The following is a 27,700-nucleotide window of genomic DNA, read 5'->3' as shown; positions in this document are numbered from 1 at the left end:
CACCATTTAGCAAACACCACAGAAATAACTGATTCAGGCCAAGAAGCATCATTAATGGATCCTCAAAATACTTATTAATAACAACAAAGAAACAGCAACCATACAGTGGAAACGCCTGCAGCCACTGCCTGCACCAGAGGGTCGGAGTCGGACAGGTGCACACCGCTCTGTATGATGCACCAAGAGGACCCAACCCAACCCAGAGGGGACACCACAGAGAACCAGATCAAAGAGGAGCCTACAGCATCACTGGCCTGTGGTCCTCAAAAAATTCAGACTCATGAAAACAAAGGCTGAGGCTCTCCCAGACTAGCCAGAGGATGGCCCTGTATTCCCCACAGAACACAGTCGGTTTTTTCTTCTGCTAAAAGGACGCAGAGACAACGGCTGAGCCTTCTTCTTCTTCTGAGATAGGGTCTTGTCATCGCCCAGGCTGAGTGTAGTGGCGCAATCACAGCTCACTGTGGCCTCGAACTCCTGAGCTCAAGTGATCCTCCCACCTCAGCCTCCTGAGAAGCTGGGACTACAGGCCTGCACCACCATGCCTGGCTTTTGTTTCTGTAAAGATGGTGTTCTGCCATGTTGACCAGGGTGGTTTCAAACTCCTGAGCTCAAGTGATCTGCCCATCTTGGCCTCCCAAAGTGCTGGGATTACAGGTGTCAGCCCCGACGCCCAGCCTGCGGGTGAGATTTGAGTAAGGTCTGAAGTTACAGCACTGTCCCAACATTAATTTCCTGATTTTGATAACTGAGCTATGGTTGTGTAACAGAATGTCCTTTTTTAAAGAAATATACACCAAAGTATTTAAAGGTAAAGGGCATCACATCTGCAACTCCTTCATTGTCAAACAGTTCTAGAAAAAAAGTAAGAAGTAAGTGAACAGAATAAGAAAGCAAATGTGCAGCCGGGCGCGGTGGCTCACGCCTGTAATCCCAGCACTTTGGGAGGCCGAGGTGAGCAGATCAAGAGGTCAGGAGATCGAGACCATCCTGGCCAACATGGTGAAACTCCATCTCTACTAAAAATACAAAAAATTAGCTGGGCGTGGTGATGGGCGCCTGTAGTCCGAGCTACTCGGGAGGCTGAGGCAGGAGAATGGTGGAAACCCGGGAGGCGGAGCTTGCAATGAGCTGAGATCGCACCACTGCACTCCAGCCTGGGCAACAGAGTGAGACTCCGTCTTCCAAAAAAAAAAAAAAAAACCCACAAAAAAAAACTTAGGTTAACAGAAAGCAAGCTGTATTCCTTATGAGTGCAACCACGTGCAAAACAAGTGTATTTAAAGAGTTTTAAAGGGCCAGGCACCGTGGCTCACACCTGTAACCCGAGCACTTTGGAAGGCCGAGGCGGGTGGATCACAAGGTCAGGAGATCGAGACCATCCTGGCTAACACAGTGAAACCCCGTCTCTACTAAAACCACAAAAAAATTAGACAGGCGTGGTGGCAGGCGCCTGTAGTCCCAGCGACTCGGGAGGCTAAGGCAGGAGAATGGCGTGGACCCAGGAGGTGGAGGTTGCAATTAGCCGAGGTTGCGCCACTGCACTCCAGCCTGGGCGACAGAGCGAGACTCCGCCTCAGAAAAAAAAAAAAAAGGTTTTAAAATTGCCTAGTAGTTATAAAGTGCCTGCTGTTCCCACAAGCAGAGACTCCATATTGCGGACAAAGGCTCCTGTTGCCAACTCACACTGTCGGCATCCTCCATCCAGGTGTGCTTCCGATCTTCCTCCTCAATCCCAATCCCAATCACGGCACGCATGACAGCCTGGCAGGTGGCCACACTCCCAGCCCTGTCACATTCCTCGGCATCCTGAAAGAGCAACACAAAAGTTACTTTTGATTTTGGAAATCAGAGTTGCAGATTCCCAATAGGAAGCACGGCATTCCCGAATGGTTAAAACTGACAGACATCAGCACGAGATGCTGACACTGCCTACCAGGGATCTGAGGAAGTGAGTCTATCGCACACCAATCAGAGAAAACAACAGAGAAACGTCACAAAGGACATAGGCACACTGTTCACTAGAAAATAAAAATACAAACAACTTTTAAACATGTGAAAAGAAATGTAAAGCCTTATTATTATTATTTTTTAAGAGACAAGGTCTCAGCCGGGTGCGGTGGCTCACATCTGTAATCCCAGCACTTTGGGAGGCCAAGGAGGGTGGATTACGAGATCAGGAGTTCGAGACCCGCCTGGCCAACCTGGTGAAACCCTGTCTCTACTAAAAAGAAAAATACAAAAATTAGTCAGGCATGGTGGTGGGCGCCCATAATCCCAGCTTACTCGGGAGGCTGAGGCAGGAGAATCACTTGAACCCGGGAGGCAGAGATTGCAGTAAGCCAAGATCGCGCCACTGCACTCCAGCCTGGGCAACGGAGCAACACTACGTCTTGGGAAAAAAAAAAGAGAGAAAGAGTCAAGGTCTCCCCCTGTGACTCAGGCTGAAATGCTGTGATACAATCATAGCTCACTGCAGCTTCAAACTCCCAGGCAAAAGGGATCTTCCCACCTCAGCCTCCGAGGAGCACAGTCATGCAGCACCATGGCCCACGCCCACGGTTACATTGTTTTTTGTAGATACAGGGTTTCCTTATGTTGCCCAGGCTGGTCTTAAACTCCTGGTCTCAAGTAATCCTCCAGCGTTAGCCTCCCAAAGTGCTGGGATTAATGCATAAACCACCACACCCAGTCCCCATTCTTATTTTCAAGATGCTAATTAAACTATTCTAAGTACCATTTTGCACGTATCAGACGACCAACATTGAAACATTTGCTGACTGGCTCACTTGGTGAAGGTGGACCTAAATCTTACACTACAAAGAAGCACATGTCTCTACAGAGGGCAATTTCTCATTCTCTATCAAAATAAAACAGGCACATACTGGACCCAGCAGTTCGACTTCAAGGCATTCATGTGACCAATATATTCCCATGTGTGCAAGACAATGTGTCTACCAACAAGAGACCGATAAGCCAGCTAGAGCAACAGGGTGCAGGAGCACAGGCACCACTGTGGCACGCCAACCTGGGGGACCACGACATGAGCGAGCGAAGTGCGACAGGAACCACACGCCTCCAGACCCCCCCGAGCCCCGCCAGCACCAGAAAACCATCCCAGACAGAAAGCAGAGCCAAGAGCAAGGATCTGAGGCAGGGACGCTGTCAAGAAGGTCAGTGCTGAGAAGAACACATGGGGCAAGGACCCAGCACCCAGACCCCCAGGGCCTGCAGCAAAGGTGCTGGCTCCTCCTCCATGTACAGTTTCTAGTGAACGCAAACTGCTTCTGAACCACTGTCAAGTCAAACCATGGGAAGTCAGGGACCATCTGTATTTGCAAATTGTGTATCCAATAAGTGACTATATCCAGAATATATAAAAACATCTCTTACAACTCAATAATAAAACAACAGACAAAAATAATACATAGACAATAATAAAGACACAATCCAATTTAAAAGTAGGCAAGGGATTTCAATACCTCCATGCTACAACATGGATGAACCCTGAAAACACACTAAGTTAAGGCCAGTCACAAAAGACCACATGTCGTGTGATTCCACTCACAGGTGGCCTCAGTGTGGGACGATGTAAAAGCCACACACACTCAGTAGAAGCAATACTTAGACTCAAACCACCACCCTGTTTTTCACTTTCATCGCAGCATTCAATAAATTACATGAGTTATTCAACACTTTATGTTCAATGACTTTGCCCAACTGTAGGCTAAGGTAGGTGTTCTGAGTATGTTTAACCCAGTAGATAGGCTAAGCCACAAAGTATAGCAGGTTAGGTGTATCACACACATTTTTATTTTATTTTATTTTATTTATTTTTTGAGACAGTCTCGCTCTGTCGCCTAGGCTGGAGTACAGTGTTACGATCTCGGCTTACTGCAACCTCTGCGTCCGCCGAGTTCAAGCGATTCTCCTGCCTCAGCCTCCTGAGTAGCTGGGATTACAGGTGCCCACCATCATGCCTGGCTAATTTTTTTGTATTTTTAGTAGAGACAGGGTTTCACCATGTTGGCCAGGCTGGTCTCAAACTCCTGACCTCAAGTGATCCGCCTGCCTCAGCCCTGCAATGTGCTAAGATTATAGGTGTGAGCCACAGCACCCAGCCTCAAACGCATTTTAGACTTACGATATTTTCAACTTACAATGGGTTTATCAGGATATAAGCCCATAAGTTGAACATCTGTATATAAAATGTCCAGAAACAAAACGTATAGACAAAGTAAAAAAGCAAGGTTAGACAGGCACAGTGGCTCACACTTGTAATCCCAGCACTTTGGGAGGCCGAGGCAGGTGGATCATCTGAGCTCAGGAGTTTGAGACCAGCCCGAACAACATGGCGAAACCACGTCTCTACAAAAGACAGAAAAAAATTAGCCAAGTGTGGTGGTGCACACCTGTAGTCCCAACTACTCAGGAGGCTGAGGCAGAACTGCTTGAGCCCAGGAAGCAAATGTGGCAGAGAGCCAAGACTGATTGTCCCACACACTCCAGCCTGGGAGACAGACAGACCCTGTCTCAGAAAACAAACAAACAAACAAAAGGCTACAGAAGTGAGTAAACGGGGAGCAACAACTCACGGACACAGGACTTCTTTCTGGGGTGATGAGAACGTTCTAAGATTGTGGTGACAGATGGACAGCTCTGTGAATATACTAAACACCACTGAATTGTAAACTTTCAATGGGTGGATTCTATAGAACGCTAATCATAGCTTAATAAACTGTCACAGGCTGGGCATGGCAGCTGATGCCCGTAATCTCAACACTTTAGGAGACTGAAGTGGTAGGATCCCTGAAGGCCAGGAGTTTAAGACCAGCCTGGGCAGCATAACAAGACAAAAAATAAAAATTAAAAAATTGGCCAAGCATGGTAGCACATGCCTGTAGTTCCAGCCACTTGAGAGGTTAAGGCGGGAAGATCGCTTGAGCCCAGGAGATCAAGGATGCAGTGAGCCATGAATGCACCACTGCACTCCGGCCTGAGCAACACGGCAAGACCCTGTCTCCTTAAAAAAAAAAAAAAGAACTAAAAAAAAAAAAAAAAAAGAAGGAAAGGAATGAAGGAAGGAAGGAAGGGAAGGAGGAAGGAAGGACTGTCATAAAATAAAACAGAAATAATAATTTCATTATTTATTTTTCTGGAGAGAAACATAACTCAGAGGGTGACTCCTAAAAAGAAGGTAATAAAGGGAACCCAAGTCTTACTTCCTGAGTTAGATGACCTCTGGAGACTTTTCTATAGCCTTAAGTCTAGAGACACAGTTAAAAGACAGGGAAAACCAAGGCGGGCAGATTGCTTGAGGTTAGGAGTTCGAGACAAACCTGGCCAACATGGTGAAACCTTGTCTCTACTAAAAATACAAAAATTAGCTGGGCATGGTGGCAGGTGCCTATAATCCCAGCTACTCAGGTGGCTGAGGTAGGAGAATTGAACCCAGGAGGTGGAGGTTGCAGTGAGCCAAGATCACGCCACTGCACTCTAGCCTGGGTGACAGAGCGAGACTCCCTCTCAAAAAAAAAAAAAAAAAAAAAGGGTGTTGGCCCGGTGCGGTGGCTCAGGCCTGTAATCCCAGCACTCTGGGAGGCCAAGGTGGGCGGATCACGAGGTCAGGAGATCAAGACCATCCTGGCTAATACGGTGAAACCCCATCTCTACTAAAAATACAAAAAATTAGCCAGGCATAGTGGCGGACACCTGTAGTCCCAGCTACTCGGGAGGCTGAGGCAGGAGAATGGTGTGAACCCGGGAGGCGGAGCTTGCAGTGAGCCAAGGTGGCCACTGCACTCCAGCCTGGGTGACGAGCGAGACTCGATCTCAAAAAAAAAGGGTGTGGGGGAGAGGGGAAGAGTGGAAGAAGCCATGAGACTCTCAGATGTATCATTTCTACTAGCAAAGAAATGCAGTCAGGTGTGCACACACTGAAAGGGCTTCCGAAGCATTCACCCCAAGACGAACTCAAGGCCTGAATCCATCAAGAGTGACAGTGGCCTTGCCCAGGTCGCTCAGGGCCCAGCCACACCTGTGCCTGCTTCCGGTTGGGCGCAGGACTCCCCAGCACCATTCAGCAGCCCCCAGTCCTGCGTGGGACTCCCACGTGCGGCACGTACACTGTTAAAGCCGACACCACGACACCCGCCTGCGGCCCACCTGGATCCACTGCTCGCGGTTGATCTCCACACCGTTGGCCCGCAGCGAGGTGATGGCTCGGTCAATGATCTTCTCCACCATCTGTGTGTTCCCATTGGCTTCCTCCAGCTTAGCGGCCGTGATCCAGATGTGCCGGTCTGTAGGAATGTTCTCTCGCGCCTTGTTCAAGACCTTGCGGGCATTTTCATAGGTCTCCAGCCTTGCCAGAGCAAGCCAGAGCTACGCGGAGAGGACACCAGAAAAAGGAGAGGACACTGTGCTGAGGGGACAGATGCAGGCCAGACAGCGACCCACCCTGCAGCACGGCCACAACGCTCTTTCTTAGCTCTCGAGAGCCATTTGAACACGGCCTGAGAAGCGTCCACAGCAGCACATCTCACCTGACCAACTGCTCACTGATGCTTCTGACTGACTTAGTGACTCTGGTGAGCAGGAAAAGATTCTCAGTGGAATGTTCACAAACAAACAAAAAAACATGTCTCCACAAACAAACATGTCTCCACAAACAAACATGTCTCCACAAACACTGCTTCCACAAACAAACACTGCCTCCACAAACACTGCCTCCACAAACAAACACTGCCTCCACAAACATGCCTCCACAAACACTGCCTCCACAAACAAACACTGCTTCCACAAACAAACACTGCCTCCACAAACAAACACTGACTCCACAAACATGCCTCCACAAACACTGCCTCCACAAACAAACACTGCCTCCACAAACAAACACTGACTCCACAAACATGCCTCCACAAACACTGCCTCCACAAACACTGCCTCCACAAACAAACACTGCCTCCAGGCACACAGAGCGCCAGACCTGATACCAGGGGCTGGCACAGATGGGCAGGATGAGGCTACTGCCCTCATGGGCTAAACACACGGAAGGGTGTTCAGCCTCCTGGAGTTCCCAGACTCTTGGCTCTGCAGCACTCCATCCCTAAGATGTGTATGGGCTTTATTCATTTTTATGTAAATAAAACAAGATTAATGTTGTTTGGAGAATTTCACAATACCCCTTAGGATAATTGAAGACATACTAGGTATCATAAAACCAAGACTAAAAATCACTGCACAGAATGCTGTGAACTGGAATGCCTAAAACCAAAGAAATCCCACTTAGCTTGGAGGCAAAGAGCAGTCACGCGGGGCTGGCAGAAAGCAGTGTTTTCTATCACCCTCCCACCTTCGGCTCCCATGACAAACTCTGGGCTGAAGGAGAGGAAATGGCGCCTGAGAGAACTTTCTGCAGTGGTCAGGTACGAGCTAAGATTCTCTCTGCACTTCCATTAACAGCAAAACTAGCGGAAGCCTCTCACCACCCTGCCTGGCAGCTGTGCACAGAACGGTATCCTGGGGCTCCGGACGGCCTTCTGCTCCCAGAAAGCGCAGCCTGAGTGAGCTCAATGCTCCACTTACATCATCACTTCCAGACACAGAACCTGGGCTCGGGCCTTGGCCACTCTGGGCTCTGGTGGCCCTGAGTCCGCCAGACTCACCTCCACACTGGTGGGGCAGCACTCCACAGCCCGACTCAGCATGATTCTGGCATCTTCAGGCTCTTCCAGCTCAACAGCTGCTTTCCACAAGCGAACCGAGTTTGGAACATGCTCGAGGGCTAGGAAAGGTCAAAGGAGAAACCACGTTACAGAAAAGGAGACAAAAGCAGGAGGCTCATGTGGTGAGCATGCTGCTGGTCAGGGTGAGATGGACTTCCCCGGTGACAGTCAGGGACCACACACCTGCCCTTTAAGTGGCTTCCTTCAGTTCTGGGGCAGACACAAACAAGGACAAACAGAGCATCTTGTGGTAGCAGAAAGCAAGGAAGTGACTGAAGACTGCCGGGGTCACATCAACAGGACTCAGGAAACCAGCAACGACGGGAATGAACCTCAAAAACATGCTGAACAACAAAAGAAACCAGTCCCAAAAGAGTTTAGACTGTACGACTCCCTTTATGTGACGTTTGAAAACAGGCAAAACTCATCTTGGTAAAATAAGTCAGAAGCATGACTGCCAACAAATGGGGACAGTGCACTGACTGAGAGGCACCAGGGGACTTTCTTGGGGGATGGAAATGTTTTTGTTTTTGTTTTGAGACATAGTCTCATTCTATTGCCCAGGCTGGAGTGCAATGGCACGATCTCAGCTCACTGCAACCTCTGCTTCCTGGGTTCAAGTGATTCTCCTGTCTCAGCCTCCCAAATAGCTGGGACTATAGGTGTGCACCACCATGGCCGGCTAATTTTTGTATATTTAGTGGAGATGGGGTTTCACCATATTGGCCAGGCTGGTCTCAAACTCCTGATCTCAAGTGATCCACCTGCCTCAGCCTCCCAAAGTGCTGGAATTACAGGTGGGGCCACGGCGCCCACCCTGGAAATGCTCTATGCCTTGGCCGAGTGTGGGTTATATGGGTGTATGCACTTGTGAAGACATCAAACTGCACACTTAAGATCTACGTAATTCACTTCAGATATTTAGGGGAAAAAAATGCCAGTTCAGATATTTAGGAAAAAAATGCCAGTGTCTGAAATACCTCTTTTTTTTTTTTCTGAGATGGAATCTCGCTCTGTCACCAGGCTGGAGTGCAGTGGCATGATCTCGGCTCACTGCAACCTCTGTCACCCGGGTTCAAGTGATTCTCCTGCCTCAGCCTCCCAAGTAGCTGGGAGTATAGGCATGTGGCCACCACGCCCAGCTAACTTTTGAAATTTTAGTAGAGACAGGGTTTCACCATGTCGGCCAGGATGGTTTCAATCTCTTGACCTCGTGATCCACCCGCCTCGGCCTCCCAAAGTGCTGGGATTACAGGCATGAGCCACCACGCCCAACCTGAAATACCTCATTATTATATGTTTTGCCTTAAATAAAAATACTTAAAACTTAAAAAAAATTCAAGATCAAACTAGAAGAGACTCCCACTGGACAATGATCGGAGAGTCTGAAGGTCAATAAGAATATTAAGAATATTACCTGCAATGTATTCGAATCCATGAAATACAACAGCATTCAAAGTTCATAACAAAGCTCAAAGAGACCATTAGTCACCTTTGGAGAATGCTAGAGAACGAAATCATCATCCCGAAAGTTGAAAGGAGAGCAAATCAAGTATCTATTCTGTCTTTTCCAAATAAACACAGAATAACCAAATCATGGATATAGGAAAGTTCTTCTCTTTAGAATAATTCTGGCAATAAAAACAAAAAGGGTGACCTAATTGTAATGTCACCGTTTTGCACACCCTAACGAAGTCACAGATGCGGGCACAGGTCACCAGTCACTGCCAAAGGCAGGAGTTGAAAGGCTGTGGAGAACCCCATGAAGGACACTGGGGCACTGAGCCGTGACAGCCTCTGCAGCTCCTGACGCTGCTTGCATTGCCACGAATGCTTCCTTGGTTTAAAAAAAAAAAAAAAAAGGAAAAAAAAACAAAAGCAAAAACAAAGCTTACTCTTACAAGTCTCCAAATCTACCTTCCAATTTACAAGAGGATACAGGAAACAGAGGATACAGGAAACAGAGGATATAGGAAACGAGGCCACCGGAAACAGTCTCATGGCTGCAGTGAGCAAACCCCAACGTGAGGAATCTCAAGGAAAAACCCAATTCCATCAACAAACCCAGAAAAGACATCAACCAAACTCAATGTTTACACTGTGCTTAGATGCTGACTCAAACCAACCGTGTGTGCATGTGGTTATGTGTGCGTGTGTCTGTGGCAGGTACTGACATGACAGCTGGAAAAATATGAATGCTGTAGACATTTAACGATGTTAAGAAATTAGGCCAGGCTGAGTGCGGCCTGTAGCTCATGCCTGTACTCCCAGCATTTTGGGAGGCCAAGGTGGGCAAATCACCTGAGGTCAGGAGTTCGAGACCAGCCTGATCAACATAGTGAAACACTGTCTCTACTAAAAATATAAAAATTAGGAAGGTATGGTGGCATGCACCTGTAATCCCAGCTATTGGGGAGGCTGAGGCAGGAGAATTGCTTGAACCCAGGAGAATTGCAGTGAGCTGAGACTGCCACTGCACTCTAGCCTAGGTGACAGAGAGAGACTCCAACTCAAAAAAAAAAAAGAAAAAGAAGAAAAGAAATTAGGCCAGGCAGCTGACTGTGGTGGCTCACACCTGTAATCCCAGCATTTTGGGAGGCTGAGGTGGGAGGATCACTTGAGCCCAGGAGTTCGAGACTAGCCTGGACAACATGGCAAAACCTTGTCTCTACAAAAATACAGCTGGGCGTGGTGGCATGTACTTGCGGTCCCAGCTAGCTGGGTGGCAGAGATGGGAGGACTGCTTGAGCCCAGGAGGTGGAGGTTGCAGTGAGCCAAAACTGTACCACTAAACTCCAGCTCCAGCCTAGGCGAAAGAGGGAGACCCGGTCTCAAAAAAAAAAAGAGGAAAAGGGCAGGGCAGGGGAGTGGAGGGGAGGAGGGAAGAGGAGGAGGGGAGGGAAGGGGGCAAGCGAGCGAGCTACGCGGTCCTGTAGGTACCTGCTCTACCTGCTGAGAAATAGCCCCAGGCTGGCTGTGAGGCCCTGGCAGGGCCAGCTCAGGGACACAGAAACGACTGAGCGACCTGCTGCCCGCTCCGGGTGTTACTGACAGACCAAGCCACAAGGTTGGGCAGATGCAGCAGTGGCCTCATAGGGTAGAAATGGCACCCGGGAGATGCAGTGGAAGGAGGCAGGTGCAGCACAGCTGCCTAAGCCACGGGGCAGACGCCCCCTCCACTGGTGGCTGCTCAACTGCTTTCCTCCCTCAGCCCACACTTACAACCTCTGAGGAGTTCCTTAGGATCAAGGGACTGAGAAGGCAAAAGTCTGTTGTGGTTTACACATGGTTCTGCACAGCACACTGGCACTGACACCCCTGGCCTTATCATCTGGACGTCCGCTTGACCAACTGACGGGCGGCCAGAAGACGAAGCTATGTGGATTCACTGACTCAGGCAGAACAGTCTTCCCATGTGCCCATCACTCAGAGCCACGGCCTGGCAGCCCAGCAGGATGCCACAAATGCTGTGAATAGACCCCAATCCCAGCTGGATCTCACAGCCAGAACACACGGGTCTAGGAATAAGCAGTGATGTCTGAACGGCTCTGAGGCCACAAGTCCTGTCTCTGCCTCTTTGGACCCTCCTGTCAAGAGAGCTAGTCCAAAGGCCGAGCGCGGTGGCTCACACTTCTAATCCCAGCACTTTGGGAGGCCGAGGCAGGTGGATCATGAGGTCAGGAGTTCGAGACCAGCCTGGCCAACACAGTGAAACCAAACCCCGTCTCTACTAAAAATACAAAAAGTAGTTGGGTGTGGTGGCAGGCACCTGTAATCCCAGCTACTTGGGAGGCAGGAGAATTCCTTGAACCCGGAAAGCGAAGGTTGCAGTGAGCCGAGATCGCGCCGCTGCACTCTAGCCTGGGCAACAGAATGAGACTCAGTCTCAAAAAAAAAAAAAAAAAAGAGAGCGAGCAAGCGAGCGAGCTAGTCCAAAGGGAGTATGTGCCAACCAGGGTGCAGGTCACAGCTCCCTCTGGCCTCCTCATGTACCAGCCCTGGCTGGAGAGGCTCACCCTGACTCCCAAAGCGAGACTGAGTTGCTGCCACCCACTGGGGGAGACTATCTAGAGGCCGGTCCTGAGTACAGTTTAGTATTTCTGCTTCTACCAGTAAAAGTTAATGGGAACTACAGTCGCCAAAAAAGCAAAACTACCAACAAGTCAGACCCTTTGGGGATAAAGATTTGGGTCCTGGCTGGGCACAGTGGCCCACATCTGCAGTGCCAGCATTTTGGGAGACTGAGGTGGGAGGATCACCTGAGTCCAGGAGTTTAAAACCAGCCTGGACAATATAGGGAGACCTCGTCTCTACAAAAAATTAAAAACTTAGCCAGGCATAGTGGTGTGTCCCTGAAGTCCCAGCTACTCAGGAGGCTGAGACTGGAGGATAGTTTGAGTCTGGGAGGTTGAGGCTCCAGTGACCCTATGATCATGCCACTGCACTCCAGCCCAGGCAACAGAGCGAGAGCCTGTCTCAAAATAAAAATTATCTGGGCACGGTGGTATGCGCCTGTGGTCCCAGCTACTCAAGAGCCGGAAGCAGGAGGATCACTAGAGCCCAGGAGGTTGAGGCTGCAGTGAGCTGATTGCAACACAGCTCTCCAGCCTGGACAATAGGAGGCTCTGCCTAAAAACAAAAAGATTCGGGTTACTCATCCAGGTCAAGAACCCTGACTGAGTAGGGTGATAGCAGAGGGCACAGCAGTAAATAAAGCCCGCCCCATCCTCCAGCCAGGCGACGAGGCACAGACAGAAGACACGGAGCGACACAGCTGCTTTTCCTGCGTGCTCTCGCCTCTCCTGCATGGGAGACGAGTGCTTTATTTGTCCAAATATGAACTACTTCCCTTAGTACTTTGTACATTGGTGGAGATGAACTTCGTGTCTCTAAAGAACAGTATATTCATGTGGGACTCAATGTATGGAGTCATTAACTTACGACTCCCAGGACTGTGTCTTCAGGTTTTGGGAGAGAGCTGACCTATCTCCAACGGCATCTCAGCAGCAGCCCACAGGCATGGCACCAAAGCCAACAAGGCCACCTTCCCCAGGTGCTTTCAGAAGCCACACAGCACACCACGTTACAATGGCCTCCAAGGAGTGTGACTTTATGAGCAGAAGGGGAGGAAGCCAGCCAACGTATGTGAAGGAAGCACACACCCCTGAAGTTGGCCTAGAACAGGAAAAGAGTATTCTGAAGGCTAGACAAAGCCGTGAAGATGTGACTGTGCAGAGGCCAACATGCTCTCCGGGGGCCACGTGACCGCAGGGAAGCCCCCCCCGCCCTGAACTGTGCCGTTCCTGTGCCCCCAGAAGGACACGCTGGTGATGGCTGCTGAAGGATGCCACGCTTCACAGGCCAGAGCGTACGGCTTAGTGTAAAATGACTCCACTTCCACACATCTGCATTAACTAGCGGAGTACACGGCACGTGAGCTGCGTTATTGTAGGGGAGCCGCCATCCGGGTCTCCCCAAGGGACTCTGCACATGGGACACCCTACCCTGGCCAGTAAGCTCACAGGCTGCACTCTCCCCAATCCTGAAAGCCCTCTTCCCTTTTACAGAGGACGACATGGAAGCTCAGGGGCCAAGCACCATGCCTAAGGTTACTCAGCCTCCTCAGGTCTCAAGACCAGCACCCGAAACGCCTGTTCTCCCAACAAAGGACTAAGGTGACAGCTCAGCCCAACAGCGACCCAGAGCTCACGGAGACAATGCACTGCCAGGCTCCCTGGCTGGCAGGCATCCTAAGTCACCGGTGGAGGTAGCTGTCATCTTAATTTCAAAAACCAGACCCTTCAAGCAACGTTTAAGTGTTCGCTGACAACCAAATGAAGCAGTGCTGGGCTTTACCCCAGGAAAAGAACCCAGTTTTTAGAAATATTCTTGGGAAAGGGCAGGCCAGGACGAGTATTAGGGGCAGCAGCAAAGGCCATCCTAGAGATCCTGGGTTCATTCCACCTTAGCACAGCTTCTCTGCCTGAGAGAGCAGAGCCAGGAGGCCACTCCCTGAGAGGATGGCCGTGAAAACACAGTCCCTCAATACTCCCCGAAGGCCCCCACCTCCAAGAGCATACGCATACTCCCGTCTCCAAATCCAAACCCACTGGAGACGAACCCAGAACTCCCGTCTCCAAATCCAAACCCACTGGAAACGAACCCAGAACTCCCGTCTCCAAATCCAAACCCACTGGAAACGAACCCAGAACTCCCGTCTCCAAATCCAAACCCACTGGAAACGAACCCGGACAATCTGGTGGTGAGCAGGGAGTGGCCACAAAGACATTCATGATCATTCATCAAATTGTGGCAGGAAGAATTCAATAGAGCTTTTCTAAATAAACAAATTAATTACCCAGACTTTCATGGGCTCTTCATCAAAGAACTATTTCTTCCTAGCTGAAAAAAGATAAACTGATTTCTACAAACCAAGACAGGTGCTAACTTTCTGTTCCTGGCCTCATTATAAGAGGCTGTCTCTGGCCAGGAGCGGTGGCTCAGGCCTGTAATCCCAGCACTCTCGGAGGCCGTGGCGGTGGATCACGAGGTCGGGAGACCAAGACCATCCTGGCTAACACAGTGAAACCCCGTCTCTACTAAAAATACAAAAAAACTAGCCGGGCTTGATTACCCAGGCGTGGTGGCGGCGCCTGTAGTCCCAGCTGCTCAGGAGGCTGAGGCAGGAGAATGGCATGAACCCAGGAGGCAGAGCTTGCAGTGAGCTGAGATCGCGCCACTGCACTCCAGCCTGGGTGACAGAGCGAGACGCTGTCTCAAAAAAAAAAAAAAAAAATTGGGCCAGGCGCAGTGGCTCACGCCTGTAATCCCAGCATTTTGGGAGGCCGAGGTGGGTGGATCACTTGAGGTGTGGTGTTCAAGATCAGCCTGGCCAACATAGAGAAACCCCGTCTCTACTAAAAACACAAAAATTAACCAGGCGTGGTGGCACATGCCTGTAGTCCCAGCTACTCAGAAGGCTGAGGCAAGAGGATCGCTTGAACCCGGGAGGCAGAGGTTGCAGTGAGCCAAGATGGTGCCATTGCACTTCAGACTGGGTGACAAAGTGGGACTTCATCTCAAAAAAAAAAAAAGGCTGGGCACAGGGGCTCACGCCTGTAATCCCAGCACTTTGGGAGGCCAAGGCGGGAGGATCACCTGTGGTCAGGAGTTTGAGACCAGCCCAGCCAACATGGGGAAACCCCATCTCTACTAAAAATACAAAAATTGGCTGGGCGTGGAGGCACACACCCGGTATTCCCGGCTACACAGGAGGCTGAGGCAGGAGAATCACTTGAACCCAGGAGGCAGAGGTTGCAGTGAGCCAAGATTGCGCCCCTGTACTCCAGTCTGGGCGACAGAGCAAGACTCTATCTCAAAAAAAAAAAAAAAAAAAAATTTGTATAGAAGCCACCTGCATAGGCCAGGCGCAGTGGCTCACGCCTGTAATCCCAGCACTTTAGGAGGCGGAGGCAGGTGGATCACAAGGTCAGGAGATGGAGACCATCCTGGCTAACTCGGTGAAACCCCACTTCTACTAAAAATACAAAAAGAAATTAGCCGGGCGAGGTGGTGGGCGCCTGTAGTCCCAGCTACTGGGGAGGCTGAGACGAGAATGGCGTGAACCTGGGAGGCGGAGCTTGCAGTGAGCTGAGATCACGCCACTGCACTCCAGCCTGGGCGACAGAGCAAGACTCCATCTCAAAGACAACAACCACAACCACAAAAAACAAAACAAAAAAAAAGAAGCCACCTGCACAGATTGGCTTCAGAACAGCCCCCGACCAGCACTTGTTCTGGGCCCAGTTCAACAGCAGCATCTACTGCACGCTTCCAGTGACAAGAGAAACCACAGAAAGAAAAATCAACAAACTGCCCACAAAAGCTCTATCCTAGCAGGAATCCCTGGATGGAGTCAGGTTCCCTGGCAGGGACACCGCCCGCCATCATCTGGCCTGAGCTGACGGCACACGCTGCCTTGGGGGCAGGAGACGCAGCCTTGTCAGCAGCAGGGAGGAGTCCAATCAACGTGGGGCTCCGATGCCTTCTCAGGAGAGAAAGTGAGTAACACCCACAAAGGGTGTGCACATGCCAGCTGCCGGCTCCGCTCTTCACAGAGACCATCTCCAGAGCCCCAGGACACAGGCTTTGAGCTACTATGGTTCTCACCCTGCAGATGAGGGAAGCCTGGACCACAGAGTGACTGCCCAATGCATCCAAAATCACACACTGGAAAAAGGCAGGAGTGAGGGCTCAACCCCAACATCCCTTCTGGGATGGGAACTCGCCCACCACAGTATCCCTCCCCCATGGGGGTCCAAGGGCAGAGGCAACGCAACCTGAGAAAAGGCCTGAAAAATGTCCCTGGTTCCTTATCCACTCTCACCAAAAGCCTGAGCCAGGAGCAGGAAAGCTGCTGAGAGGAGGGGCCCCAAGGAGGGAGAAAGCAGCACCTCCGAGGGAGGGGCCAGAGACCCCAGGAGCCCCTGCTGGTGGAAGGCACCTCCGAGGGAGGCTCACCTTTCCGAAGAACCCGCTTCTTTGCGCGAATGTCTGTTTCCAGCTCTGCTGCTCTGATGTAAATCCTGACAGACTGTGGGAGATGACGGACAGCTTGGGCTACCACGGCCTTGGCTGTGTCCCCAGGCTGCAACCTGGCTGCTTCCAGCCAGACATCTTCACTCTGCGAGGCAAGAGATAAGATCAATAAGGCTCAGGGCAGGCTGGAAGCCACAACAGGGCAGCAGGCACAGATCTCTAGAGCAGATCCTCGGGCCCCAGATTTTACAAAAGCCAATCAGCTCAGCCTCTAACACACCTGCACCAGGAGTCACCCCCTTATAACACTCGCGGACATGGCTACCATATGTCTGAATGAAGAAAACATAATGGCTGGGTGCAGTGGCTCACGCCTGTAATCCCAGGACTTTGGGAGGCCAAGGCAGGTGGATCATGAGGTCAGGAGTTTGAGACCAGCCTGGCCAACAAGGCAAAACCCTGTCTCTACTGAAAATACAAAAATTAGCCAGGTGTGGTGGCACGTGCCTGCAATCCCAGGTACTCAGGTGGCTGAGGCAGGAGAATCGCTTTAACCTGGGAGGCAGAGGCTGCAGTGAGCCAAGATCATGCCATTGCACTCCAGCCTGGGCAACAGAGCGAGACTTAAAAAAAAAAAAAGAACACATAAAACACCACTTGGTTGGCCGGGCGCGGTGGCTCAAGCCTGTAATCCCAGCACTTTGGGAGGCCGAGACGGGCGGATCACTAGGTCAGGAGATCGAGACCATCCTGGCTAACAGGGTGAAACCCCGTCTCTACTAAAAAAATACAAAAAGCTAGCCGGGCGACGTGGCGGGCGCCTGTAGTCCCAGCTACTCGGGAGGCTGAGGCAGGAGAATGGCGTAAACCCGGGAGGCGGAGCTTGCAGTGAGCTGAGATCCGGCCACTGCACTCCAGCCCGGGGACAGAGCGAGACTCCGTCTCAAAAAAAAAAAAAACAAACACCACTTGGTGAAAAGAGCACGATTTGCCTGCAGGATAACTCCACGGACAAAGCGGAGACTGTGCAACTGCTTGGGTAGTTCTTTTTTGCTGTTGTTTTTTGAGATGATGTCTCACCCTATCCCCCAGGCTGGAGAGCAGTGGCATCATCTCAGCTCACTGCAACCTCCACCTCCCAATTAGCTGGGATTACAGGCACCTGTCACCACACCTGGCTAACTTTTGTATTTTTAGCAGAGACAGGGTTTTGCCATGTTGGCCAGGCTGGTCTCGAACTCCTGACCTCAGGTGATCCACCCGCCTCAGCCTCCCAAAGTGCTTGAGATTACAGGCGTGAGCCACCATGCTTAGCTGCCATTAGGTGGGTGAAGAGCTGACCAACTGAGCTCTTTATAATGAAGCTTAGCCTGCCATTAAACCGTGGTGGATTCAGGCGCGGTGGCAGGTGCCTGTGGTCCCAGCTACTCTGGAGGCTGAGACAGGACAATGGCATGAACCCGGGAGGTGGAGCCTGCAGTGAGCCAAGATCGTGCCACTGCACTCCAGCCTGGGTGACAGAGCGTGACTCTGTCTCAAAAAAAAAACAAAAAAACCAAAAAACAGTGGTGGATTAGCCTTCACTCCACGTGAAAACAAGCAGGAAAAAAACCCTTAGCCGCTTTTCACATGCTCCCCCAGCCTGTCCCACTGTCTGTAGTTTCAATACCAAAAGAAAGAGATTTGTTCTAAGGAGTTTACTCCCATAGGGGGCCCACAATCATGCAGCCTCCCAGGAAATGCCTCAGCGCAGCTCACCTTGGGGCACATCTCTGTCCCCTTCATGATAAGGTTCCGAGCTACTTGTAGCTTCCCAGTGACTTCTTCCAGGCGGGCTGACGCAATCCAGGCTGGCGGGTGATGAGGGTTCGTCTCCCGAACAGACTTGAGGAGCAGTCGTGCCTTCTTGATATCACTACAAGAGGGAGAGTGCACACAGCATCAGGCCATGCTGTCAGGGGTGCACCCGAGACCTAGAAGGAAGGCACCCACCTCCCAGTCGCAATGTAAGAACCATCAGTCCTGATGTCCCGAGTTACACAAAACAACTCAGAACGTCAGTGTGCGCTCCTCCAAGCCTGTTCAGCCTCCCTGAGACAAACGCTGAGAACCGAGGTCCAGATGGGGCACGTGGGACACAGCCGGCTGCTTTCCTGCTCAGCACAGGCAGCGACTTGCGGTATCACATGTAACACGTTCAGTGTATGCAATGACTGGATACAGACACATTTCAAATGGAAAAACCAAACTACTCCACTTTATATTTCTTAGAACAACGTCACATTTTGACTGCATATTGCCCATATAAAATCCAAAATATCCTAGGTAACTGGAGTCTCCATCCCAGCCCAGCGGTTCTGCGAAGCACTCACTTGATGTCCCCTCCGTGTGTCGGGATCATGGAATTTAAATCCGTCAGGTAGCCTTTGGGGTCAACGACGGTCTGTCCACTCACGGAGTCAGACACCTGTGAGACAGGCCAGGCTGAGTCAGCTGGATGTGACCAGGTGCAAAACGAAGATCTCAGAGGGTCCCTGGAGCCCCTCCCACAATCCTCGGTGAGTAGTCAGGAGAAGAAAGAAAACAACCTTCATCGCACTCAGACAACACCTTGTGATAATAACAAATTTCTTCTGTATGGAAAAAAATCTATATTTTTATTTATTTTTTTGCGACAAGGTCTCACTCTGTCACCCAAGTAGGAGTGCAGTGGCAATCATAGCTCACTACAGCCTCCAGTTCCAGGGCTCAAGGAATCCCCCTGCCTCAGCCTCCAAAGACTCTGTCTCTACAAAAAAACATAATTTTTGGCCAGGTGTGGTGGCTCACACCTGTAATCTCAGCACTTTGGGAGGCCGAGGCGGGTGGATCACAAGGTCAGGAGTTTGAGACCAGCCTGGCCAGGATGGTGAAACCCCGTCTCTACTAAAAATACAAAAATTAGCCAGACGTAGTGGCACACGCCTATAGTTCCAGCTACTTGGGAAGCTGAGGCAGGAGAATCATTTGAACCTGGGAGGTGGAGGTTGCAGTGAGCCAAGACCGTGACATTGAACTCCAGCCTGGGGACAGAGTGAGACTGTGTCTCAAAAACAAAAACAAAAACATGCTGACACACGCTGCACCAAGGATGAACCTTAAGGACATGAGCTAAGTGAAATAAGCCCGTCACAATAAGGTAAATACTGTAAGACTGCAGTCATATGAGGTCCAGAGAGTAGCGAAATTTACAGAAACAGAAAGAATGGTGGATGCCAGGGGCCAGGGAGAAAGGGCATGGGGACTTAGTGTTTAACGGGTACAGAGTTTCAATCTGGGAAGATGAAACAGTTCTGGAGATGAATGGTGATGAGGCTGTATAACAACATGAACATAATTATGTCAATGAAGGTATGTACAGTTAAGAAAGATTAAAATGGTAAATTCAGTGTTACATATATTTTACCACAAAAAAATTACTGTGACAGTTTTATTTATTTTGAGAGTCTCACTCCGTAATCCAGGTTGGTGTGCAGTGGCACGATCATAGCCCACTGCAGCCTCAAACTCCCTGGCTCAAGCAATCCTCCCACCTCAGCCTCCAAATAGCTGGGACTACAGGCACGCACCACCAGGCCCAGCTATTTCTTTTAGTTTTTGTAGAGACGGAGTCTCACCATCACCATGTTGCTCAGGCTGGTCTTGAACTCCTGAGTTCAAGCAATCCTCCTGCCTCGGTCTCTCAAAGTGCTAGGTGGAAGGATCGCCTCAGCCCAGGGAGGTCGAGGCTGTATGTAGTGAGTCGTGATTGCACCCCCCTTTTTATTTTTATTTTTTTTGAGACAGTCTCACTCTGTTGCCCAGGCTGGAGTGCACTGGTGCAATCTCAGCTCACTGCAACTTCCAGCATCCGGGTTCAAGCGATTCTCCTGCCTTAGCCTCCCGAGTAACTGGGATTACAGGCACCCGCCACCACACTTGGCCAATTTCTGTATTTTTAGTAGAGACAGGGTTTCACCATGTTGGCCAGGCCAAAAGTAGTATGTATGTTCCTTCACGGTTTCTGATGTGCATATCAGAAAGATATGTACTTCACTGGTGTCTAGAGCACCCAATCTCCAGATCAAAGTACACGTTCCATGCAGGGCCACAAGACAATTTACTGAGGGGCAGGAAGAAAACACAATTCTAAAAAAATCATTATTTTATATTTTTTAAAAAGCCCAGGTGCAGTGGCTCACACCTATAATCCCAGCATTCTGGGAGGCCGAGGCAGACAGATTACCTGAGGTCAGGAGTTTGAGAACAACCTGGCCAACATGGTGAAACCCTGTCTCTACAAAAAATACAAAAATTAGCCGGGTATGGTGGTGTGCACCTGTAATCCCAGCTACTCAGGAGGCTGAGGTAGGAGAATCGCTTGAACCCGGGAGGTGGAGGTTGCAGCGAGCCAAGATCATGCCATTGCACTCCAGCCTCTGGGTGACAGAGCAAGACTGTCTCAAAATTAAAAAAATTTTTTAAATCTGCAGAATTATTCAGGCAAAAATCAAGCCAAAAAAAAAAAAGAAGAAGGAGAAGAAGAAAACAAAACAAAATAAAAATATCTAAACCTGTCTACAGGAAAATGCTGCGTGACAAACTCACCTGGCTCAGCCTCATGTCCATCAGAGTGTTCCTGGCTTGGCCAATCTTCCTCATGTCCAGCTCACCGGTGCCAGGTGTCATCAATCCTGGTGTCATTCCACCTGGGTATGGAGTGTTTAGTCCACCTGGATAGGGTGTGTTAAGACCTCCAAATTGCTGGAGGAGAAGAGAGGAAAGGGAAGAATAAAACAACAGTTTGCATTTTATTTTTTTTGAGGCGGAGTCTCGCTCTGTTGCCCAGGCTGGAGTGCAGTGGCGCGATCTCGGCTCACTGCAAGCTCCGCCTCCCAGGTTCACGCCATTCTCCTGCCTCAGCCTCCGGAGTAGCGGGACTACATGCGCCTGCCACCACGCCCGGCTAATTTTTTGTATTTTTTAGCAGAGACGGGGTTTCACCGTGTTAGCCAGGATGGTCTCGATCTCCTGACCTCGTGATCCGCCCGCCTCGGCCTCCCAAAGTGCTGGGATTACAGGCGTGAGCCACCGCGCCCGGCCAACAGTTTGCATTTCATGCCAAAGAAATTTATTCTCTGAAATACTTCCCCAGTTGCCTGACATACGCACAGCTGTGCGGACAGACTCGGCCACAGCATAGCCATGACCTGCAGAAGCACCGAATCCAACACAACCCACCACTCCTGCCACTGATCTAACAAGACAAAACGGGCCACACGCGCCCTTTTTCTGCAGGCTCACAGTCTGTCGGGGATCCACTGAGGTATGGTTCTCTCCGGTCTGTAAATGTTTGGCAAAGAAGCTGTCAGGAACCGGGGTCAGCTTCTCATAGCGTGGGTTCCGCTGGCGCTTGTTTCTGGCATCGCCAACCTCAGGGATGCTCAGCCACTCTTCTTCTGTGACTTCCGCCAACTTCCTCTGGAAATGTACAGCCCCCAAAACATTAATTCTCTGACAGAATTTCATGTGCCCAGGTAGGACCATGCTCTCCCTCACCTCTAGCCTCCAGATCATCATGCTTTAGAAAAGATTCGGATGCAGCAATTGCTTTTAGTTTGTTTTGAGATGGGTCTTACTCTGTTGCCCAGGCTGGACTCAGTGGCACAATCACAACTCACGGTAGCCTCAACCTCCCAGGCTCAAGTGATCCTCCCACTTCAGCTTCTCAAGGTGCTGGGACCACCAGCACAGGCCGCCACGCCTGGCTACGTTTTTTTTTTTTTTTTCAGACAGAGTCTCGCTCTGTCGCCCAGGCTGGAGTGCAGTGGCGTGATCTCGGCTCACTGCAAGCTCCGCTCCCGGGTTCACGCCATTCTCCTGCCTCAGCCTCCCGAGTGGCTGGGACTACAGGTGCCTGCCACCACGCCCGGCTAATTTTTTGTATTTTTTTTTTTTTGTAAAGACTGGGTTTCACCATGTTAGCCAGGATGGTCTCGATCTCCTGACCTCATGATCCACCCACCTCAGCCTTCCAAAGTGCTGGGATTACAGGCGTGAGCCACCACGCCCAGCATACCTGGCTAAGTTTTTATTTTTTGTAAAGACAGGTTCTCCCCAAGGCTGGTCTCAAACTCCTGGACTCAAGTGATCCTCCCACCTCAGCTTCCCAAAGTGCTGAGATTACAGGTGTGAGTCACTGTACCCAGCCCCAAAAATAGTTTTCTACTTCACTTAGAAAAATCAATTTATTGGATCTGTTCAACTTCTCTAAAATGTAAATTATTCTCTCAAAGCCCAGGGGACACAGTGTAGAAAACCTTACACATAAATGGGGCCAGACGTGTGACTCATGCCTGTAATCCCACACTTTGGGAGGCCGAGGTGGGCAGATCACTAGACGTCAGGAGTTCGAGACCAGCCTGGCACACATGGCAAAACCCTATCTCTCCTAAAAATACAAAAATTAGCTGGGAAGGGTGGCAGGAGCCTGTAATCCCAGCTACTTGGGCAGTTGAGGCACGAGAATTGCTTGAACCTGGGAGGTGAATGTTGCAGTGAGCCGAGACCATGCCACTGCACTCCAGCCAGGGCAACAGAGCCAGACTGCCTCAACTAAAAAAAAAAAGAAAAGAAAGAAAATCTTATAAATGGAGTTAAAATTACAAAGAAAATAAGTTCATTTGTCCTACCTTTTGTGGTAGGGGAAGGGTTTTTTTTACACACATATAATTAAACATACTGAAGCAAGGACTTTCTTCTAAGCAATGACCCTCTAAACTGAAAAAGAGCAAGTCAGTAAAGTCTCATCAATTCCACGTAAGAGCAGTCTGAGTCTCTGCGGGTTAGGTTAAGTGCGTTAGAAACCGCACACCATTTCATCGGCTTACTTTGAGATCTGAGAACTGCTGTTGGATTTTGGGGCGCTCCATACGATATTTCTCTATTTCTTCTTTCTCCCTTTGCTCCCTAGGAAAGGAAACATGTACACATCAGAAACACTGCATGCCTGTTCTGAAGCAAAGCTGCTTATTACACATCTCAATTAAACCACCAAAAAGAACAATTCCATACTCTCAGCAGTTAAATCAAATACATATGTACACATATATAGATATATGCGTGTGTATATATATATATTTTTTTTAAGATGGAGTCTTGCTCTGTCGCCCAGGCTAGAGTGCAGTGGAGTAATCTTAGCTCACTGCAACCTCCGCCTCCTGGGTTTAAGCGATTCTCCTGCCTCAGCCTCCCAAGTAGCTGGGATTACAGGCACCCGCCAGCACTCCCGACTAATTTTTGTATTTTTAGTAGAGATGAGGTTTCACCATCCTGGCCAGGCTGGTCTCGAACTTCTGACCTTGTGATCCACTCGCCTCGGCCTCCCAAAGTGCTGGGATTACAGATGTGAGCCAACGCGCCCGGCCCAAATCAAATATATTTTAAGGTAATTATGAATACATTCTTAGCTGGGCATGGTAACACACACCTGTAATCACAGCTACTCAGGAGGCTGAGGCACAAGAATCATTTGAACCCAGGAGGCAGAGGGTGCAGTGAGCCGAGATCGCACCACTGCACTCCAGCCTGGGTGACAGAGAGATTCTGTCTCAAATAAATAAATAAATAAATAAAAATACATTCGCAAGTCTAATAATTCAATTATCCACAAAATAAAAACATGTAGAAATTCATTAAAACAAAAAATATCTTACTTTGATCTAAATAACTCCATTTGAACATGAGAACATGAGTATGAGTACTGCTTGAAAATTCACAAAATCTGCCGGGCGCGGTGGCTCAAGCCTGTAATCCCAGCACTTTGGGAGGCCGAGACGGGCGGATCACGAGGTCAGGAGTTCGAGACCATCCTGGCTAACACGGTGAAACCCCGTCTCTACTAAAAAATACAAAAAACTAGCCGGGCGAGGTGGCGGGCGCCTGTAGTCCCGGCTACTCGGGAGGCTGAGGCAGGAGAATGGCGTAAAAACCCGGGAGGCAGAGCTTGCAGTGAGCTGAGATCCGGCCACTGCACTCCAGCCTGGGCAACACAGCGAGACTCCGTCTCAAAAAAAAAAAAAAAAAAAAAAAGAAAATTCACAAAATCCCAAAGGTAGGACCAACCTATAAACACCTAAGAAGTCCAGGCGCAGTGGCTCATGCGTGTAATCCCAACGCTCCGGGAGGCCGAGGCAGGCAGATCACCTGAGGTCAGGAGTTCAAGCCTGGCCAATGTGGTAAAACCCAGTCTATACTAAAAATATGAAAATTAGCCAGGTGTGGTGGCACGTGCCTGTAATCCCAGCTACTCAGGAGGCTGAGGTAGGAGAACTGCTTGAATCCAGAAGGCGGAAGTTGCAGTGAGCCAAGATCATGCCATTATACCCCAGCCTGGGTGACAAGAGTGAAACTTCATCTCAAAAAAATAAAAATAGGCCGGGCGCGGTGGCTCAAGCCTGTAATCCCAGCACTTTGGGAGGCCGAGACGGGCGGATCACGAGGTCAGGAGATCGAGACCATCCTGGCTAACACGGTGAAACCCCGTCTCTACTAAAAAATACAAAAAACTAGCCGGGCGAGGTGGCGGGCGCCTGTAGTCCCAGCTACTCGGGAGGCTGAGGCAGGAGAATGGCGGGAACCCGGGAGGTGGAGCTTGCAGTGAGCTGAGATCCGGCCACTGCACTCCAGCCTGAGCGGCAGAGCGAGACTCCGTCTCAAAAAAAAAAAAAATAAAAAATAAAAAAATAAAAAAATAAAAAAATAAAAATAAAAATTAGCTGGGCATGGTGGCGGGCACCTGTAATCCCCAGCTACCTGGGAGGTTGAGGCAAGAGAATCATTTGAATCCAGGAGGTGGAGGTTGCAGTGAGCCGATCTAGCCTGGGCAACAGAGTGAGACCCCGTCACGCAAAAAAAAAAAAAAAAAAAAAACCACCTAAAGGAAAAACAATAACTATCCTAGTTACTACCAAACACTCTACTGAACTCATCTCTCCTTTCCCTCCTTGCTTCCTTCTCTTCCAAGTAAACAGTTCACCTCTAACAACCAACTCAGCTCAGCTCCCCAGCTCTGTGTGCTAGAACAGTTTGCATCACCCATGTAACTGTACTTCAGCATTGAGACGACGTGTGAGGAGATGGTATTCACACTACTGTCCTTCCTGTTTGTATTACGACAGTTTTCAGAATAAAAAGTTTTAATAAGTACACTACTTTTTTTTTTGAGATGGAGTCTCACTCTGTCACCATGCTGGAGTGTAATGGCACGATCTCGGCTCATTGCAACCTCCGCCTCCCAGGTTCAAGTGATTCTCGTGCCCCAGACTCCCGAGTAGCTGGGACTACAGGCATGCACCACCACACCCGGCTAATTTTTGTATCGTTAGTAGAGATGTGGTTTCACCGTGTTGGCCAGGATGGTCTCCATCTCCAGACCTCATGATCTGCCCACCTCAGCCTCCCAAAGTGCTGGGATTACAGGTGTGAGCCACCGTGCCTAGCCAAGGACACTACTTTTTAAAAACGTATGGCCGGGTGCAGTGGCTCACGTCTGTAATCTCAGCACTTTGAGAGGCGGAGGTAGGTGGATCACAAGGTCAGGAGATCGAGACCACCCTGCCAACAAGGTGAAACCCCATCTCTACTAAAAATACAAAAAAATTAGCCAGGCGTGGTGGCGGGCGCCTGTGGTCCCAGCTCCTTGGGAGGCTGAGGCAGGAGAATGGCGTGAACCCAGGAGACAGAGCTTGCAGTGAACTGAGATCACGCCACTGTACTCCAGCCTGGGCGAGAGTGCAAGACTCTGTCACAAAAAATAATAAATAAATACATAAATAAAAACATTTAATTTAATGACTTTCTACATGGGTCCATGTCACCTGCTATTTTTTGTTTTGTTTTTGTTTTAGAGACAGGGTCTTGCTCTTGCCCCGGCTGGAGTGCAGTGGTATAATCATAGCTCACTGTAGCCTCAAACTCCTAGGCTCAAGCAATCCTCCTGCCTCAGCCTTGGGAATGTAGTTGGAACTACAGACATGTGCCACTGACTAATTTTTATTTTCTTTTTGTAGAGACAGGGTTTCACTATATTGCCCAGGCTGGTCTCGAACTCCTAGACTCAAGTGATCCTCCCGCCTTGGCCTCCCAAGGTACTAGGATTACACATGTAAGCCACTGCACCCAGCCTGATGTTTTTTAAAATGCATTAACCCTGGAGGTTCCAATCAATCTTTAAAATGTAGGGCTGGCCAGGCACGGTGGCTCATGCCTGTAATTCCGGCACTTTGGGGAGGCCAAGGCAAGCAGATCACGAGGTAGGGAGATAGAGACCATCCTGGTAACAGGGTGAAACCCCATCTCTACTAAAAATACGAAAAATTAGCCGGGCATGGTGGCGGGCACCTGTAGTCCCAGCTACTCCAGAGGCTGAGGCAGGAGAATGGCATGAACCCAGGAGGCGGAGCTTACAGTGATCCAAGGTCACATGACTGCACTCCAGCCTGGGCAACAGAGCGAGACTCCGTCTCAAAAAAAAAAAAAAAAAGTAGGGCTGAGTGTAGTGACTCATGCCTGTAATCCTAGCACTTTGGGAGGCCAAAATTAGGGGAGGCAGGTGGATCACTTGAAGCCAGGAGTTCAAAACCAGCCTGGGTAACATTGACAAAAATTAGCTGGGTGTGAGCCAAACCCGGTGGCTCACGCCTGTAATCCCAGCACTTTGGGAGGGCAAGGCAGGCAGATCACGAGGTCAGGAATTCGAGACCAGCCTGGCTAACACCGGTGAAACCTCGTCTCTACTAAAAATACCCGTCTCTACAAAAATTAGCCGGGCGTGGTGGTGTGCGCCTGTAATCCCAGCTACTTGGGATTCAAGAATCCCTTGAACCCTGGAGGCAGAGGCTGCAGTGAGCCGAGATCATGCCATTGCACTCCAGCCTGGGCAATAGAGTGAGACTCCATCCCAAAAATAGCTGGGTGTGGTAGCAGGTGCTTGCAATCCTAGCTACCTGTGAGGCTGAAGCAGGAGAAAAGCTTGAGCCACGAATTCAAGGTTGCAGAGAGCTATAATCAAGCCACTGTACTCCACCCTGGGTGACAGAGTAAGATCCTGTATCCAAAAAAAAAAAAAAATTAAAATGCAATGCCATTCACACTTAATTACTCTAGGTACAAATTTATGCACAATGATTTAATAATGAGCTTCTAAAAAGATTTCCAGGCCAGGCACATTGGCTCATGTCTCTAATCCCAGTACTCTGGGAGGCCAAATGATACGGTTTGCATCTGTGTCCCCATCAAATCTCATGCTCAATTACAATTCCCAGTGTTTGAGGTGGGGCCTGCCGGAGGTCACTGAGTCATGAGGGCAGATCCCTGGTGGCCTGGTGCTGTCCTCGAGACAGCAAGTTTACACCACG

General features: G+C 49.8%; 1 protein-coding gene across 2 annotated transcripts in view; it reads right to left on the bottom strand.

Annotated features, from left to right (window-relative positions):
• PRPF6 (pre-mRNA processing factor 6) overlaps positions 1-27,700 on the bottom strand; it is a 54,059-nt gene that overhangs the window by 15,781 nt on the left and 10,578 nt on the right. The window contains exons 4-13 of one of the 2 annotated variants that reach the window (XM_077952201.1): positions 27,290-27,390; positions 23,174-23,252; positions 21,588-21,764; positions 20,892-21,047; positions 18,638-18,732; positions 18,024-18,180; positions 16,248-16,410; positions 7,668-7,786; positions 6,166-6,384; positions 1,687-1,809 (exon numbers count right to left, since the gene is read on the bottom strand). In XM_077952201.1, coding sequence (XP_077808327.1) covers positions 1,687-1,809; positions 6,166-6,384; positions 7,668-7,786; positions 16,248-16,410; positions 18,024-18,180; positions 18,638-18,732; positions 20,892-21,047; positions 21,588-21,764; positions 23,174-23,215 — 1,251 coding nt within the window. In that variant the 5' untranslated portion in view covers positions 23,216-23,252; positions 27,290-27,390. The remainder of the gene's footprint in view (positions 1-1,686; positions 1,810-6,165; positions 6,385-7,667; positions 7,787-16,247; positions 16,411-18,023; positions 18,181-18,637; positions 18,733-20,891; positions 21,048-21,587; positions 21,765-23,173; positions 23,253-27,289; positions 27,391-27,700) is intronic. The other variant, XM_077952200.1, reaches the window with a different exon arrangement.

This window comes from Macaca mulatta, chromosome 10 (assembly GCF_049350105.2).
Source record: "Macaca mulatta isolate MMU2019108-1 chromosome 10, T2T-MMU8v2.0, whole genome shotgun sequence".
Classification (NCBI taxonomy): domain Eukaryota; kingdom Metazoa; phylum Chordata; class Mammalia; order Primates; family Cercopithecidae; genus Macaca; species Macaca mulatta.
This window is presented reverse-complemented; position numbering and strand designations above follow the sequence as displayed.